The sequence below is a fragment of the Salmo trutta genome, chromosome 5 (assembly GCF_901001165.1).
Source record: "Salmo trutta chromosome 5, fSalTru1.1, whole genome shotgun sequence".
In the NCBI taxonomy this organism is placed as follows: Eukaryota; Metazoa; Chordata; class Actinopteri; order Salmoniformes; family Salmonidae; genus Salmo; species Salmo trutta.
The window spans coordinates 12,886,033-12,904,001 of record NC_042961.1 but is presented as its reverse complement, the minus strand read 5'-3'; the positions used below and the strand labels follow the sequence as shown (position 1 = coordinate 12,904,001).

The following is a 17,969-nucleotide window of genomic DNA, read 5'->3' as shown; positions in this document are numbered from 1 at the left end:
TGCTGTTTTGGTTAACAGTACATGATCCTGGGTGGCCTCATCTGTCTCTGCCTGGGACCAAAACAATGATTGAATGGTATTGGATGGGTTTTCCCTTCCCTGTAGTGCAGATGTGGAACATCCCTTGTTTGTCCTGGGAACTTTGGTCTTCTAGCTGTTTTAAAGGGAAGGCTCAGATTGAGTTGTACCCTTGAGAACTTGATTGTGTATAATGAACACTTTAGTCTGAATGTAGTCTTTGTGTAGTCGTTATACAGTCTTTAAACAATATCTTCCTTTCTGTCCTTTTGTCTGCAGGACTCATGCACACCTCCAGATTGAATACATATTAAGCTTAAAGTTGCCTGGAAGACCCGTTTTAAAAGTTAATGGTAGTTCTATCTAAACTGTTCTTCATTCAGAGCGCCTGTTTGGGCCATTCTGTTTGTCCTCTCGGTGTTTCCATACTCACTGACTCTGACTTTACAGTGGAACTCCTGCAACATGATATAAAACTAGGCCCAGAAACATATGGGATTAATCATGGGTGCATTTCTTTGGTCGGAGTAATTCATGCTGTTTGTCCTTCTCTGGCAGCCTAAGCTATGGCGCACTGCCCAAGACTGAGTGTTTGGATAAGTCTGTCGTGTGTGTGTGTGTGTGTGTGTGTGTGTGTGTGTGTGTGTGTGTGTGTACATACATGAGTAGAGTTATGTGTATGTATGAACTTGTCAGCAAAATCTCCTGGCCTCCATCTAGGCTGTTTGAATGACTGCTGTGATTTGAGTGATGGAGTCCACTTTTAGTCTCTGTTCTCTGTGATGGCTTGACTTGATGTATTATTTAGTGACTTTACCTTTAACATTCACAGTCTGAGTATGAACAGAGCGTCTAGGAGCAGACGTGATCTGCTACTACAGAGTTGTACTGTATGTTTAATCAGCTCCCAATGGACATCTGCTGTAGCATGTGTGTGATGAAGGGCGTAATGTCTCTGGTCCCTACTGAGTACTGGCACAGTTGAACCCATTGTGATAGACAGCAGTCAGTGGTTTTATTGAGTTAAAGCATGTCTATGCCATGTTTGGCCAGTCCCGGCTGAAGTGGGACATGTTATGTCTGTGTAGATGTGTACCTGCCAGCCCTATGTAAAGAGATCTCTGTCAACATTATCACTCTTAGGTCTTTACTGTTTCACTATTCAAATGGACTCCATGACATACTACAGGGAAATTGCCTAAAGTTTGCACTTGTGGCAAAATGATAGTATGATGATGGTAATGGCGATAACCGTAGGCAGTGGTGGAAAAAGTACTCCGTTGTCATACTTGAGTAAAAGTCAATGCTGTATATCAAATTCCTTATATTAAAGCTGCATATGTATAAAATATATTTTGCAGCGGTTTAGATGGTACAATGATTCTCTACACTATACTATTTGAATTTTAGCAACCAAAAAATGATGATTTCTGCATAGTGCACCTTTTAAGCAAACCAGACAGCACAATGTATTATTATTTATATATATGTTTTTGGAGGGGCACACTCCAATACTCAAGACATTATTTACAAACGCAGTATTTGAGATTAGTGAGTCCGCCAGGTCAGAGGCAGTAGGGATGGCAACAAGTTGTATTGATAGGTGTATGAATTGGACCATATTGCTGTCCTACCTGAACATTCGAAATGTAACTAGTACTTTTGGGTGCCAGGGAAAATGTATGGGAGTAAAAAGTGCATATTTTCTTTAGGAATGTAGTGAGGTAAAGTTGTCCAAAATATAAATAGTAAAGTACAGATCCCTCCAAAAAACTACTTAAGTAGTATTTTTACTTATTTACTTTACACCACTGACTGCATGTATTTCTCTCTCTCTCACACACACTCTTTCTCTTGGTCTATTCATCTTTATCATTCTCAGGAGCTGCTCCCTCTGGTTCTGTCGTTTGAGCTGCCGGCCATCGTGCAGCCTGACCCATGCTCCCCCACAGTGCAGCACATCTCCCAGACATACAACCTCACTGTCTCCTTCAAGCCCCCCACACGTCTCTATGGGACCACCGGAGTGGTCCGCGGCTCCCAGAACAACTCTAGTGCCGTCAAGGTGAGGCCCAGCAACACCCCTCACATCTACCGACCAACATACCACAGTACTTAGTGAACAGCAGGGGTTGGGGCCTAGTGGTTAGAGAAGTGGACTGCTGTGACCAGAGGGTTGCTTGGTCAGCTCCCTAGTGGGAATTACAGTACTGTTGCCTTTAAAACCAAGCACTATTCTCTAGCCCATGAGCAAGTAAATGTCTAACATAAATCGTCTGGAGCTCCCTCTTCCTCTCCCCTTCTCCCCTGGGCCTCAGAGCTGTGGCTAGTGCTCTGGAGCCTTTCTCACCACTCAACCCAACACCCCCGACCCCCCCACCCACCTAACACTGACCCACCCGCACTCTGGCCTTCAGTATAACCCAGCCTAGGGGAGTTAGTGGACGGGGTCATTTTAACTTGGGATGCTGGCCAGATTGGGGCTGGGGTTTTGGGGGGAGTATGTATGCTATGTAGTGAGAGACCTTGCTCTGTAGAAGGGGTCTGCCAAAACCACTGTGGATTACTGTGCTGGCCTCAGGCTGGAGTTCCATCGGAAGGCCTTCTAATTCATCCAATGATTGTTTGCGGAGGCAGAGAATCAGACCATTCTGTTGGCTGCCAGGTGGCATTGAAAAACAGTGGTTTACTGTGGTGTAAACTATGGTTGAAATGTTGTTGGTTCACTAGCTCAGAGTGGACACTCTTTTCATTGGTTTTTCTTCCTGCTCTTTTGCCATATTTGGATGTGCAAAATGAATCTCCTTTTTTACTGTGTTTTCCCTTGCCCTAGAGGGTAACTTTAGCTGAGAGTGCTGTCCACAGTCAGTCACTCACCTTTGCTAGCTCCTTTGAACAGAGTGCCTGGACATTTTTTATATTTTTTTATTTTTTATTTCACCTTTATTTAACCAGGTAAGCTAGTTGAGAACAAGTTCTCATTTACAACTGCGACCTGGCCAAGATAAAGCAAAGCAGTGCGACACAAACAACAACACAGAGTTACACATGGAATAAACAAGCATACAGTCAATAATACAATAGAAAAAAAAGAAAGTCTATATACATTGTGTGCAAATGGCGTGAGGAGGTAAGGCAATAAATAGGCCATAGTAGCAAAGTAATTACAATTTAGCAAATTAACACCAGAGTGATAGATGAGCAGATGGTGATGTGCAAGTAGAAATACTGGTGAGCAAAAGAGCAGAAAAGTAAATAAAAACAATATGGGGATGAGGTAGGTAGATTGGGTGGGCTATTTACAGATTGGCTATATACAGCTGCAGCGATCGGTAAGCTGATGTTTAAAGTTAGTGAGGGAAATATAAGTCTCCAGCTTTTGCTGAGTAGAGTATTGGAAGCTATTTTGTAAATGACATCGCCAAAGTCGAGGATCAGTAGGATAGTCAGTTTTACGAGGGTATGTTTGGCGGCGTGAGTGAAGGAGGCTTTGTTGCGAAATACGAAGCCGATTCTAGATTTAATTTTGGATTGGAGATGTTTAATATGAGCCTGGAAGGAGAGTTTACAGTCTAGCCAGACACCTAGGTATTTGTAGTTGTCCACATATTCTAAGTCAGAACTGTCCAGAGTAGTGATGCTACATTTACATTTTAGATTTTAGTCATTTAGCAGACGCTCTTATCCAGAGCGACTTACAGTAGTGAATGCATACATTTCATTTTTCATACATTTTTTTTTTTTTTCGTACTTGGCCCCCCGTGGGAATCGAACCCACAACCCTGGTGTTGCAAACACCATGCTCTACCAACTGAGCTACGGGGAAGGCAGGCAGGCAGGCAGGCAGGCAGGCAGGCAGCGAATGGTTGAAAAGCATGCATTTGGTTTTACTAGTGTTTAAGAGCAGTTGAAGGCCACGGAAGGAGTGTTGTATGGCATTGAAGGTCCTTTGGAGGTTAGTTAACACAGTGTCCAAAGAAGGGCCAGATGTATACAGAATAGTGTCGTCTGCGTAGAGGTGAATCAGGGAATCACTCGCAGCAAGAGCGACATCGTTGATATATACAGAGAAAAGAGTCGGCCTGAGAATTGAACCCTGTGGTACCCCCATAGAGACTGCCAGAGGTCCGGACAACAGGCCCTCCGATTTGACACATTGAACTCTGTCTGAGAAGTAGTTGGTGAACCAGGCGAGGCAGTAATTTGAGAAACCAAGGCTGTTGAGTCTACCGATAAGAACATGGTGATTGACAGAGTCGAAAGCCTTGGCCAGGTCGATGAAGACGGCTGCACAGTACTGTCTTTTATCGATGGCGGCTATGATGACGTTTAGTATCTTGAGCTGGTTGAGGTGCACCCGTGACCAGCTCGAAAACCGTTTTGCACAGCGGAGAAGGTATGGTGGGATTCGAAATGGTCAGTGATCTGTTTATTAACTTGGCTTTTGAAGACTTTAGAAAGGCAGGGCAGGATGGATATAGGTCTATAACAGTTTGGGTCTAGAGTGTCACCCCCTTTGAAGAGGTGGATGACCGCGGCAGCTTCCCGAGCTTTAGGGATCTCGGACAATACGAAAGAGAGGTTGAACAGACTGGTAATAGGGGTTGTAACAATGGTGGCGGATAATTGTAGAAAGAGAGGGTCCAGATTCTCTAGCCCAGCTGATTTGTACGGGTCCAGGTTTTGCAGCTCTTTCAGAACATCTGCTATCTGCATTTGGGTGAAGGAGAAGCTGGGGAGGCTTGGGCAAGTAGCTGCGGGGGGGGGGGGGGTTGCGGATCTGTTGACCGGGGTTGGTGTAGCCAGGAGGAAAGCATGGCCAGCCGTAGAGAAATGCTTATTGAAATTCTCGATTATCGTGGATTTATCGGTGGTGACCTAGCCTCAGTGCAGTGGGCAGCTGGGAGGAGGTGCTCTTATTCTCCATGGACTTTACCGTGTCCAAACACTTTTTGGAGTTAGAGCAACAGGATGCAAATTTCTGTTTTAAAAAGCTAGCCTTTGCTTTTGTCTGCACACTACAAGAAAATACTAATACTAAATATACTAAATATTGCTAGGTTCTGCAGATTGACTGATTGTATTGATATATACTGCTCAACAAAATAAAGGGAACACTAAAATAACACATCCTAGATCTGAATGAATGGAATAATCTTATTAAATACTTTTTTCTTTACATAGTTGAATGTGCTGACAACAAAATCCCACAAAAAATAATCAATGGAAATCCAATTTATCAACCCATGGAGGTCTGGATTTGGAGTCACACTCAAAATGAAAGTGGAAAACCACACTACAGGCTGTTCCAACTTTGATGTAATGTCCTTAAAACAAGTCAAAATGAGGCTCAGTAGTGTGTGTGGCCTCCACGTGCCTGTATGACCTCCCTACAACGCCTGGGCATGCTCCTGATGAGGTGGCGGATGGTCTCCTGAGGGATCTCCTCCCAGACCTGGACTAAAGCATCCGCCAACTCCTGGACAGTCTGTGGTGCAACGTGGCGTTGGTGGATGGAGCGAGACATGATGTCCCAGATGTGCTCAATTGGATTCAGGTCTGGGGAACGGGCGGGCCAGTCCATAGCATTAATGCCTTCCTCTTGCAGGAACTGCTGACACACTCCAGCCACATGAGGTCTAGCATTGTCTTGCATTAGGAGGAACCCAGGGCCAACTGCACCAGCATATGGTCTCACAAGGGGTCTGAGGATCTCATCTCGGTACCTAATGGCAGTCAGGCTACCTCTGGCGAGCACATGGAGGGCTGTGCGGCCCCCCAAAGAAATGCCACCCCACACCATGACTGACCCACCGCCAAACCGGTCATGCTGGAGGATGTTGCAGGCAGCAGAATGTTCTCCACGGCGTCTCCAGACTCTGTCACGTCTGTCACATGTGCTCAGTGTGAACCTGCTTTCATCTGTGAAGAGCACAGGGCGCCAGTGTCGAATTTGCCAATCTTGGTGATCTCTGGCAAATGCCAAACGTCCTGCACGGTGTTGGGCTGTAAGCACAACCCCCACCTGTGGACGTCGGGCCCTCATACCACCCTCATGGAGTCTGTTTCTGACCGTTTGAGCAGACACATGCACATTTGTGGCCTGCTGGAGGTCATTTTGCAGGGCTCTGGCAGTGCTCCTCCTGCTCCTCCTTGCACAAAGGCGGAGGTAGCGGTCCTGCTGCTGGGTTGTTGCCCTCCTACGGCCTCCTCCACATCTCCTGATGTACTGGCCTGTCTCCTGGTAGCGCCTCCATGCTCTGGACACTACGCTGACAGACACAGCAAACCTTCTTGCCACAGCTCGCATTGATGTGCCATCCTGGATGAGCTGCACTACCTGAGCCACTTGTGTGGGTTGTAGACTCCGTCTCATGCTACCACTAGAGTGAAAGCACCGCCAGCATTCAAAAGTGACCAAAACATCAGCCAGGAAGCATAGGAACTGAGAAGTGGTCTGTGGTCCCCACCTGCAGAACCAGTCCTTTATTGGGGGTGTCTTGCTAATTGCCTATCATTTCCACCTGTTGTCTATTCCATTTGCACAACAGCATGTGAAATTTATTGTCAATCAGTGTTGCTTCCTAAGTGGACAGTTTGATTTCACAGAAGTGTGATTGACTTGGAGTTACATTGTGTTGTTTAAGTGTTCCCTTTATTTTTTTGAGCAGTGTATTTATTGATTGATTTTCATCTCATCCCAGAGAGGCACTGCCATATTGCTGGAGCACCTGGCGGGCAGCCTGGCCAGTGCCATCTCAGTCAGTACCCACCTGGACATCGCCCCCCAGCACCACCTCTTCATGATGGGCCGCAACGGCAGCAACATCAAGCACATCACCCAGAGGACAGGAGCCCAGATCCACTTCCCCGACCCCAACAGCCCCCAGAAGAAATCTACTGTCTACATCCAGGGAATCATCGAGTCTGTCTGCGTGGCGCGCCAGTACCTCATGGTATGTGTCCATGCTTGGTTTGTATAGATTAGGTAATTGCCTTGTTTCTGTTGGAGAATGACCCTGCATATAGATTTCTGTTGAATTAGAGTTTTGTGTTCTGACCCTGACACTTTCAGCTATGTGGGTGTCTTGATAAAATGTTATTCATTTAATTGTCTTTGGGTAAAAACAATTGCTGAGCAAGATGTCAAAGACATTACATTTAAAGATTTTGGCATCCTGCTTAATGTAACATTAATCATAATATAAGGCAGCTATGCTAGTGTTGATGTCCTTTGTCTGTGGCAGTTTTGCCCAAAGACTCCTGAAGAATGCAGAAGTCCTTTTGTAAACATAACTTTTTCTGTCTGGACGTGGGACACACAAGAAGAGGCCCCTCTGGTCTGCCTTGGGAGAACCGAGTCATTTGACGAGGAGATGAGCCTCCCCCACAGAGAGCCATGTTTAGACCATCGGACTGTAAATTACAGCTCCGGCCCCGGCCTGTCACCACCAGCTTGGCCCAACTGGTTTAATTACACACAATGGGAAGGCCTCTATCGCTCAGCTGAATATAACGTAGGAATGAGGTTGTGGTGGGATCATGCAAAACAGCCTTTTTTGGTCAATTGTTTAGAAATTTCTCAAGTAGTGGTTTTTCAACTGAGCCTTCGCTCTTAATTGAAATGTCTGGTCAGGAAAAACCGTCCCTGTTGTATTCTATGAGTGTTAGTTCTGTAACAAGGGTCTGTTTCATGGAACGTGATGATGATGATGTGTGTTCCACAGGGCTGTCTACCGCTGGTGCTGATGTTTGATATTAAAGAGGACATCGAGGTGGAGCCCCAGTGTATCACCGCTCTGATGGAGCAGCTGGATGTCTTCATCAGCATCAAGCCCAAACCAAAGCAGCCCAGCAAGGTACCACACTAAAACATGGACATCTAGTATGTTATACAGTGGCCTTAACACAAATCCAGGAAGCTACTTTACCAGGGTAATGCTTACAGCTAAGATCCAAGGTTTTTCTCCTGGCCCTGACTAAAGTGCTGGGAAAAATCGATACAATTACATAGAGCGATATTATTTTTGGACAATATATTGATATTTGACTCTAAGACTCCGGTATTTTTCATCGTATAGCTTGTTCTCCATCTTTTTAAATAGTGAGCCAACATGTTTTCAGCACTTCTATTTCCCTGACTGATCAAAACTCGTTTTCTCATGCTCTCTCATCTCTCTGCAGCAGACATATGGTGAGCAATATGTTTGGAACATCAAATCACCGTATCAAATCACAATACATATAGAAGCGTGAGAATCACAATACATATAGAAGCGTGAGAATCACAATACGTATAGAAGCGGGAGAATCACAATACATATCCTAAGTATTGTGATAATATCGTATCATGAGGTCCCTGGCAATTCCCAGCCCTACCTAACTACAAAGCACCTTGCGTCATAAGCCAAATCCAAACAATATAGTAGGCACATCAAATTTTCTGGGCCCCAGCCTAACCACCTTCGCCAGGTGCCCTTTCCTCAGTGTGCCCGGCATGATGCCCAAACCCAGACAGGCCAGTGGGAAACGGTGGTGTGGTGCCAGTGTAAACGCAGCCCTACCCAGACCTCTCTTCTTTAACGAGGTGACACTACTAATCCAAACGGCCTTCCAAACACTGCTCTGCTTCTGGCTATTTGGCTACTTCATAAAGAAGGGTGTGGAGACAGAAAAATCGTGACTGGACTCGATTTGGCAGGACCAACTTTGGCAAGTTTAGGACCACAGAAATGATTTGTGTGCATGTTCATTCTTTATTCCTCACTGTTTTCTAAGCACTCTTAATGGTAATGCTGGAACTGGAGAAAGTTTAATATCCTTTCCAAACTCCTTTAAGCTTTCTCACGCGTGAATTGAAATGAACCACTTTATAAAAAATTATGTTTTGACATTTTACTAATCCCTTTTTGATTCCACTGTTCATTAAAGAAAAAACGAATTACGTTGCTGAAGTGCATTTCATGCTGACAACAACCTGTCATTTAGTTTTCTCTTTTTTCCTCCGTCTCTCCATCTCTCTCTTTCTTCCACTCTCTCTTCCCCAGTCTGTGATCGTAAAGAGTGTGGAGCGGAATGCAGTGAACATGTACGAGGCCCGGAAGTTTCTGCTAGGTCTGGAGAGCAATGGGGTGTCATCAGCCCTGTCCCCCTCCCCCACTCTCATCTGTCCCGTTGGCCTGGACATCCTGGCCTCAGCTGGCCTGGGGCTGAGCAGTCTGGGTAATGGAGTTCTCTTTACATCAGCCTCTTACACCATTATGAGAATTCTTTAAGAAAATCGATGGTGCCTTTCTACAAATGTACAAGGTCAACCCAAGGCCCTTTTCCACACGTTTATAGATCAGTGGTTGAAAAAGAGGCTTAAGTGTCATATGTAATCCAACTTTATTGTTATCTTGTGAAAGGAAACAAACTGACAATAATAAATAAGAGACGAACCCCTTTACAACAGAATGAATCATGAGTTCTGTGTCATGGGATAAACTGTTGTGTGTAGGAGGTTTATGTCTGGAAACTGACCACATTGACAGTGCGAATGATTGTCCTGCTCAAGCCATCTCTTCCTGGGGTGTACAGTATGAACCCAAAGGCCCATGGGTAAGATATGGGCCTCCACAGCTCAGCCTGTAGTTAATTACTACATCCCTCTCCATCAGATTACAGCTCAGCCTGCCAGAGAAATCCAAGCCTTATTTCTGGAGTCAAATGAGCCGTTTGTCAAACCCACAAACCTGTTTCAGCCTGCTTTGATATGTTTGGGTTGAAAGTAGCATAGTTTAGCATTAAGTTATTGACTGTGTTGAGTTATATTTGTCAAAGGCCCAGTTCTCTCAAATGTCTCTCTCTTATTTCAATCCTGACCACTGATATGAAAGGATTTGATGAGTGATGGTGGTAGTGTGCAATAATATCTATTACTGGTGTGGGAAGAAATTATTTGTAGAGTGATACTGTAATGAGACACAGTCTTATACTGTATTTTTCTCTCCTCCAGGCCTCCTGGGGCCGTCAGCGCCCCATTCCCTCAGTAGCTCCCCGGCTCCAAACTCTGTCCTCAACAGTCTGAACTCTTCCATGAGCCCCCTGCAGAACCCCCCGTCTCCCTCCCCCTCACTGTGGCCCAGCTCTCTCACCAGCACCCAAGGTGAGTTACAGTTGGCTGGTGCACAATCGCTCACGGTCTCTCACCTTCAGGTCTCTCACCTTGATCACAAATAGCTAGAAGGGATTGATATGATGAAAGTGTTATGATAACACCGAAGGATTTCCTCCCTCATGTGTCCAGGCTTCTCGTCTCAGTTGATGATGCACCCTGTAGCCCAGGCCACTCTGAGCAGTATCCTGCTCTCTGGGGTCAAGGGGTACACCCAGAACACCCCCTCCCCTCCCCCCGGCCTCGTCCCCATCGACAAGCAGACCAACGGAGTCCCTGACTGCTCCAAAGGCCCCTGTACCCTGAATGGACATGTCAAGGTGGCGGATTTTTATAGACACATATTCACTAACTGTTACATTGAATGTATGTGTATATGTATAGGGCTACATAGTGTGTGTGTGTGTGTGTGTGTGTGTGTGTGTGTGTGTGTGTGTGTGTGTGTGTGTGTGTGTGTGTGTGTGTGTGTGTGTGTGTGTGTGTGTGTGCAGCACCCTGGCTCAGTCTATGGAAGGATGTCCAGTGCATCTCTGGCAGACACGGTTCTGAACCCCAACCAGTGTGACTCAGTTCAGGAGGCCATCGTACACAACCAGTCAGAACCCCGCTCCAGCAAGTCCAACCAAGACGAAGGTAACACATACACACCGCACCTACAGACAACAAGGAAATGTATAACTCTTGTAGCTATACTTTAAAAAGGTTTATAATTCTCAAAAGAAAGCCGAGGTATTTGGCCTTATTACCTGTAAGTGAATTTTTACCACAATATATTTGTCTTGTTCTTATACGTAGATCAATATGTGGTCCAGTCCCTATTCTCAAACCACTTTTCTAAGGGTGCAGCAGGGTGACATTGATGGCTGGTATTCCAGTGGTTGAGGTCCCTAATTTCCTAATTAAACCACACTCTAACATGTGTGGTTTGAGCGTAGCCTGGCTCTCACGCTCCTCACATTCCCGTGTTGTTGGAACTGGAGCTCAGTGGGCTCCCCAGCCTCCATCTCCAGCCTGGCTGGTCACAGTAGTAACTGTTTCCTCTCCCTGACCTCCTCCTGTGTTCTCCATCCTGTTCCAACTGGCTCTGCTCCCCATAACCATCAAGCCCAGAGAGAAACAACCAAATAAAAGCATATCGAGGAGGCCTACACTCTCACACACACAGATCCTATTCTGCAGGCTGGGTTACTGCCTGGAAGAGTGGAAAAAGAAGAGAAAAGCTCCTTCATTAGACTGCTTCTGTTTTTTATTAACACCGGGGCCAACTGTATGTTTTAGCAGCTACATTTAGTCACGCTCAAGCCATCATGCAGAGTGACTTACAGGCGCAAACAATGTACTGTAATGTATACATGACAGACGCTGGAAAGCTGAGCAACAAGGCACTCGAAAGACAAGGTTGCTTTGGAAGAACAAAAACTTGGTTGTCAAGCACAGGGATTCTACAAGAATGTAAAGAGTATAATAGCACATACAGTCAGATATATAGCCTATTGACTAACTTCATTCACTCACGAAGAAAAGGAATATAATATCCCACGTTACTCTTTCTTCACAAATGCTCTTTTACTTTCTCTCCACCAGGCTCTGACACCTTTGTGGAAGTGGGCATGCCCAGAAGCCCATCTCACTCAGCCAATGGGAACGAGCTAAAACAGATGCTGGCTTCCTGTAAGACGTCAGGGAAACGGCATGCGGTGGAGCTCCTCCAGGGGACCAAGAACTCCCATCTCCAGTATGTCTGTCCAGAGCTACAGTAAGACTATAGATGTCCTCACTCTTTCATTCCTATGCCTAAAGGGTATGACAATACGACTAGAACTCATTCTAGTTCACTGGGTATGACTCCCATACATTCATAGAATAGAAAATTCAAGAACTTTGTGACAACTGCTGATATAAAAAGGGCTTTATAAAATATATTTGATTTGTTGGTACGAAAAGAATAGTAAATAGACTGTCTTGTCTGTGCTGAAGGCTTCTCTGTTGTGACGGGGTTTGTACCTTGTTGTCTTTCTAATATGATCGTAGCTCTCTGTTGTCCCTCCCCCACAGCTCAGACTGCCTCCTGTCAGACCCCGAGTCGAGTGCTTCAGACGGCCCTGTGACGGATAAGAGGGCGCCGGGCAGTGAGCGGGCAGCAGAGAGGGCAGCACAGCAGAACGAGAGGGACAGGATCCGCTTGGCACCACATTCCTCCTTTGCCAACATGCAGGTACAACTAGAGGTATTCCAACTCCACTTCTCTCTCTCACATACACGCGCTCACACATCAGCAGATGGCTCAAGTGAATTTGACAGGTAGAAAAACTGACACTGACCTTCCTCTCCGTTTCAGGCGCTTGAATATGAACAGAAAAAGCTGTTAGCAACCAAAGGTAAGTGTCAATCTTTCGGGCAGTTCCTGTCCAGTCTCAAGGGATACTGTGTTAATTTTTTTCAGACCTTTCTGGTAACAGAGGTTTTATCTGTGTCTGTGTCCAGCCATGTTGAAGAAGCCTGTTGTCACTGAGGTACGGACCCCAACTAACACGTGGAGTGGTCTGGGTTTTTCCAAGTCCATGCCAGCAGAGACCATCAAGGAGCTGCGCAGGGCCAACCACGTTTCTTACAAACCCACAATGAGTACCACCTACGAGGTAAACTCTGACTATGAGGTAAACACAAATGGACCACTTAACTGTTGAAGAGAATGTGTTTTTACTAACATACCTGATATGAAAGCTTATGTGAAGACTAATATGAATAATGAATACAAAAAAAAAAAAGATAAATCTGTAAAGCAAAAAAGTTAACTGAATTGAACCATTACTGAGAGCTTATAACTGCAGCCCATGTATCTATCAGTAGGATCTGATATCCCCCTTCTCTCCCCCAGGGCTCCCCCCTGTCCCTGTCCCGCTCCGGCAGCAGAGAGGGCGTGGGCAACGGCAGTGACTCTGACAACTGGAGGGACAGGAACGGGGTTGGGAACGGTCTTGCCAACCACGCCGAATTCCCAGCGTCTGTTAGCAGTCCCAAGAGGAAGCAGAACAAATCTGGTGAGCTACCCAGCAGATATTTGTCTGAACTTTTTTTTTTTTTTTTATGAAATCAAAAGGAGAAGAGAAAGGGAAGAAAATCAACACACCCACTCAGTCAACTCTCTCAAAAGTGTTAATGAGAAAGTTATGATGATGACGAAAGAAATAGAACAAAGTGTAACCTTGAACAGCAGATGCTGTTCATTAAAATGTGTATAAGTGTGTGGGAGTGGATGTGTTTGAGTGTTTCTTCTTCCTACACACCTGCACTCAGCAAAGTTCAAGAGACCAGATACGTCTGTTCATTTCCAACTCATGTTCTTACCCTTGTATCAAATGATTTGTTATCATCAAAGCCAATCACTACCAGTAATGCTGTAGAGAACCACACATTTATTCTACAGTATCTTGGCTTGTATTGCACACATTAAAGACAATCAAATGGCATACTTTTGCTTTAATAGATGCAAATGTCTAAGTCACAACAACGTTTCAGCAGCAAGATGCATAAGGGTTTATTTTATGTTGAATTAATCTTTTTTTTTTTACAATGATAACTGTCTATGAAAATCTTCTTTAATATTGACTGTCTGGGGCTCCCGAGTGGTGCAGTGGTCTAAGGCACTGCATCGCAGTGCTAGCTGTGCCACTAGAGAACCTGGTTCGAGTCCAGGCTCTGTCGCAGCCGGCCGCGACCGGGAGACCCATTGGCCCGGCGTCATCCAGGTTAGGGGAGGGTTTTAGCCGGCAGGTATGTCCTGGTCCCATCGCGCTCTAGCGACTCCTGTGGCGGGTGCAGTGCAGTGCACGCTGACACGGTCGCCAGGTGTACGGTGTTTCCTCCGACACATTGGTGTTAACCATGATGCGAAACACATCCGGGTTAAGTGGGCATTGTGTCAAGAAACAGTGCGGCTTGGTTGGGTTGTGTTTCGGAGGACGCATGGCTCTCAACCTCTCGACCTCTCGCCTCTCCCAAGTCTGTTCGGGAGTTGCAGCAAGGAGACAAGACTGTAACTACCAATTGGATACCACGAAATTGGGGAGAAAAGGGGGTAAAAGTAAAAAAATAAAATAAAAAAACTTGTCATTGACTTGTCTCATCTTCCTGTGACTGCTTTTGATTGACAGCTGCGGAGCACTATCTGAGCAGCAGTAACTACATGGACTGTATCTCCTCGGTCAGCGGGAGCAATGGCTGCAGTCTCCAGTCCTCTCTCAAAGGGTCGGACCTGCCGGAGCTGTTCAGCAAGCTGGGCCTGGGGAAATACACGGATGTGTTCCAACAACAGGAGGTACTGGCCTATAGCCGCCGTAACAAAAAATTATAACAAATAAAATGCCTTTCGTGAACTAACATTCGCACTTAATCTTATTTTTTTTTACTAGCTGTGACTTTGCTGATAGCTACTGTATTGAGGAAACATGTACTTACTATGACTGTGATGTTGTTGACCCACCTAGCTATTTTAAGATTAACGCACTAACTGTGAGTCGCTGTGGATAAGAGCGTCTGCTAAATGACTAAAATGTGAATGTAAAATGCAGCATGGGTTAACCACATTAACATAGGCGTAGGAGCCTTCATCCATCGCTGCTTGGCTGACTACAGTATAATAGACTGTTGGCTAGAATTTATGGATGGATGGGTCAGTCCTTTTTATGTTGGTATTCAACATTTTAGCTGCCTATTGCAGCTAGGCTAAGCTTTTTAGCAACATATTATGCAGTGGACTTCATGGGCTAGTGATTTATATCCAACTAATAGCTTTATTGATATTAGAGCACATGGCAGATATTGGCTAAGGGATGGGTATTAGGTATTTTATGTTGCAATGGGGGATTTTATTGTAAAAAAAATCTATAGATTTATTATAGTGTATAGCAGGGATCATCAACTAGATTTCTTCTGGAGTGGATGATTTTCTGGTGTTTTTAGTATTCTTTTTTTGCTCAGAAAACTTGGGTGGGCCAAATAAAATCCAAAAGGTTTCTAATACCGCCAGTTGGGGAACCCTGGTGTATAATGTGAAGTGGCATAATAAAGATATTGACTGTGAACATGCACTCTTTTCAGATCGATCTCCAGACCTTCCTCACTCTGACAGACCAGGACCTGAAAGAGCTGGGCATCACCACATTTGGAGCACGCAGGAAAATGCTGCTTGCCATCTCAGGTGTGAATGACTATGGTAATGTACAAATGTGTGTGAGCGTGTGTGTGTGAACCCAGTTCCAATGACGTGTGAGATCAGGCTGGTCCTGCTGGGCTGTATGCGGTGATAATAGCTCCTGTCAGAAGTCTGTCAGAAGTATCGAGGGGGGGGGTGTCGGGCCGTGCCAGAACCTCTCCTGATGGCGGCGGTGTGAAATTGACTTCTATTTTCATTAGGCCTCTATTGTCTGGCCCTGCCACTTGTCTGACAGCCAGCGAGCTGATGGGCCGTGGTATAACTATAGCCAGGCCCCATAGCTGAACATTCATTGCAATCAATCTCTACTGCCATCCATTGGTTTCAGTAGTCAGTGGTGCAAGTGGTGTTTTTCTTTTTGGCTGACAGAGAGGAGCTCCGATCCTCTCATACTGTTCCAAGGCAACGAATGCCCCACATGTTTGTTGTGACATGAACTAATCCTTGTTTATAAATGCAGAACTACAGGAGTAATAACTTTCCTCCACCAGGAGTGAACATGATTCAGTGAAGTGGCATTTTGATTGAATATATATGTATTCCTATAGAATAGGACTTAGAACATGTTGTGTCCTTCATCGCAGGTATGATCATTTCATGGTTTTGTGGTATTGTATTAGAGAGAAGGGGTCATATCTATGTCGAGGTTTGCTGCTCATTTTTGGAGTGTCTTACTGATGCAGTAAGGGTCACGTTGAGGTTGGTAGAGGGAGGTAGTCTGTCTTACTGATGCAGTAGGGGGTCACGTTGAGGTTGGATGAGGGAGGTAGCCTGTCTTACTGATGCAGCAGGGGTCATGTTGAGGTTGGATGAGGGAGGTAGTCTGTCTTACTGATGCAGTAGGGGTCACGTTGAGGTTGGTAGAGGGAGGTAGTCTGTCTTACTGATGCAGTAGGGGGTCACGTTGAGGTTGGATGAGGGAGGTAGTCTGTCTTACTGATGCAGTAGGAGTCACGTTGAGGTTGGTAGAGGGAGGTAGTCTGTCTTACTGATGCAGTAGGGGGTCACGTTGAGGTAGGTAGAGGGAGGTAGTCTGTGTTACTGATGCAGTAGGGGGTCACGTTGAGGTTGGATGAGGGAGGTAGTCTGTCTTACTGATGCAGTAGGGGTCACGTTGAGGTTGGATGAGGGAGGTAGTCTGTCTTACTGATGCAGTAGGGGTCACGTTGAGGTTGGTAGAGGGAGGTAGTCTGTCTTACTGATGCAGTAGGGGGTCACGTTGAGGTTGGATGAGGGAGGTAGTCTGTCTTACTGATGCAGTAGGGGGTCATGTTGAGGTTGGATGAGGGAGGTAGTCTGTCTTACTGATGCAGTAGGGGTCACGTTGAGGTTGGTAGAGGGAGGTAGTCTGTCTTACTGATGCAGTAGGGGGTCACGTTGAGGTTGGATGAGGGAGGTAGTCTGTCTTACTGATGCAGTAGGGGGTCATGTTGAGGTTGGATGAGGGAGGTAGTCTGTCTTACTGATGCAGTAGGGGTCACGTTGAGGTAGGTAGAGGGAGGTAGTCTGTCTTACTGATGCAGTTGTGGCTGCTTTGCGTGATATATTGTTGTCTCTACCTTCTTGCCCTTTGTGCTGTTGTCTGTGCCCAATAAAGTTTGTACCATGTTTTGTGCTGCTACCATGTTGTGTTGCTACCATGTTGTTGTCATGTTGTATTGTTGCCATGCTGTGTTGTCATGTGTTGTTGCCTTGCTATGTTGTTGTCTTAGGTCTCTCTTTATGTAGTGTTGTGTTGTCTCTCTTGTCGTGATGTGTGTTTTGTCCTGTATTTATTTTTATTTTTTTAATCCCAGCCCCGTCCCCGCAGGAGGCCTGTTGCCTTTTGGTAGGCCGTCATTGTAAATAAGAATTTGCTCTTAACTGATTTGCCTAATTAAATAAAGGTTAAATAAATAAAAAAAATTAAAAGTAGGTGGTCACAGGGTTGGGCGGTGTCTGTGTGGAGTCTGAAGTCGCTAGAGCAACAGGCCTGCCTGCTCTGCTTGGAGAAGAAGGGGGGAGGAGATCTAAAATGCTTCTTATTGTGCTTTCTGCTCGGCATCAGACTCATTTTGTGCTTCAGGCAACGGGCAGCAGATAGCGCTCTGACTGATGTGTAGCTACTTTTCTCCAGTACTTTTCTCTGTGTAGCCAGACAATTTTTCTCCTATACTTTTCTCTGCGTAGCCAGACAATTTTTCTCCTATACTTTTCTCTGTGTAGCCAGACTATTTTTCTCAGGTAAAATGCAATATTAACTTTAAAGCAAGACATTAGGAAATGTAGCTGGCTACATTCTTTCTATGATAGGCCTAAACATTAGAAATATGATGGACATGTATCGTTTTTGCAAATACCCCGGTATACGATATATACCGTATACCGCCCAAGCCTAGGTCACATTGAGGTTGGGAGATGGAGGTAGTCTGTCTTATTGATGCAGTAGGGGTCACATTGAGGTTGGGAGATGGAGGTAGTCTGTCTTATTGATCCAGTAGGGGTCACATTACATTTGGGAGATGGAGGTGGTCTGTCTTACTGATGCAGTTGTGGTCACATTGAATTTGGGAGATGGAGGTGGTCTGTGTTCTGTTGTGA

At 45.5% G+C, this 17,969-nt stretch overlaps 1 protein-coding gene across 8 annotated transcripts in view; it reads left to right on the top strand.

The window, feature by feature from the left end:
• Positions 1 to 17,969, top strand: part of LOC115193683 (protein bicaudal C homolog 1) — an 83,297-nt gene that overhangs the window by 61,785 nt on the left and 3,543 nt on the right. For 2 of the 8 annotated variants that reach the window (XM_029752584.1, XM_029752583.1), the window contains exons 7-20: positions 1,901 to 2,083; positions 6,723 to 6,974; positions 7,746 to 7,877; positions 9,066 to 9,240; positions 10,016 to 10,165; positions 10,307 to 10,494; positions 10,666 to 10,807; positions 11,759 to 11,930; positions 12,206 to 12,389; positions 12,513 to 12,552; positions 12,659 to 12,813; positions 13,053 to 13,215; positions 14,329 to 14,492; positions 15,275 to 15,374. In XM_029752584.1, the coding sequence (XP_029608444.1) occupies positions 1,901 to 2,083; positions 6,723 to 6,974; positions 7,746 to 7,877; positions 9,066 to 9,240; positions 10,016 to 10,165; positions 10,307 to 10,494; positions 10,666 to 10,807; positions 11,759 to 11,930; positions 12,206 to 12,389; positions 12,513 to 12,552; positions 12,659 to 12,813; positions 13,053 to 13,215; positions 14,329 to 14,492; positions 15,275 to 15,374 (2,200 nt within the window). Of the gene's footprint in view, positions 1 to 1,900; positions 2,084 to 6,722; positions 6,975 to 7,745; positions 7,878 to 9,065; positions 9,241 to 10,015; positions 10,166 to 10,306; positions 10,495 to 10,665; positions 10,808 to 11,758; positions 11,931 to 12,205; positions 12,402 to 12,512; positions 12,553 to 12,658; positions 12,832 to 13,052; positions 13,216 to 14,328; positions 14,493 to 15,274; positions 15,390 to 17,969 lie in introns of all 8 variants that reach the window. The other 6 variants (XM_029752578.1, XM_029752577.1, XM_029752579.1 and 3 more) reach the window with 5 other exon arrangements.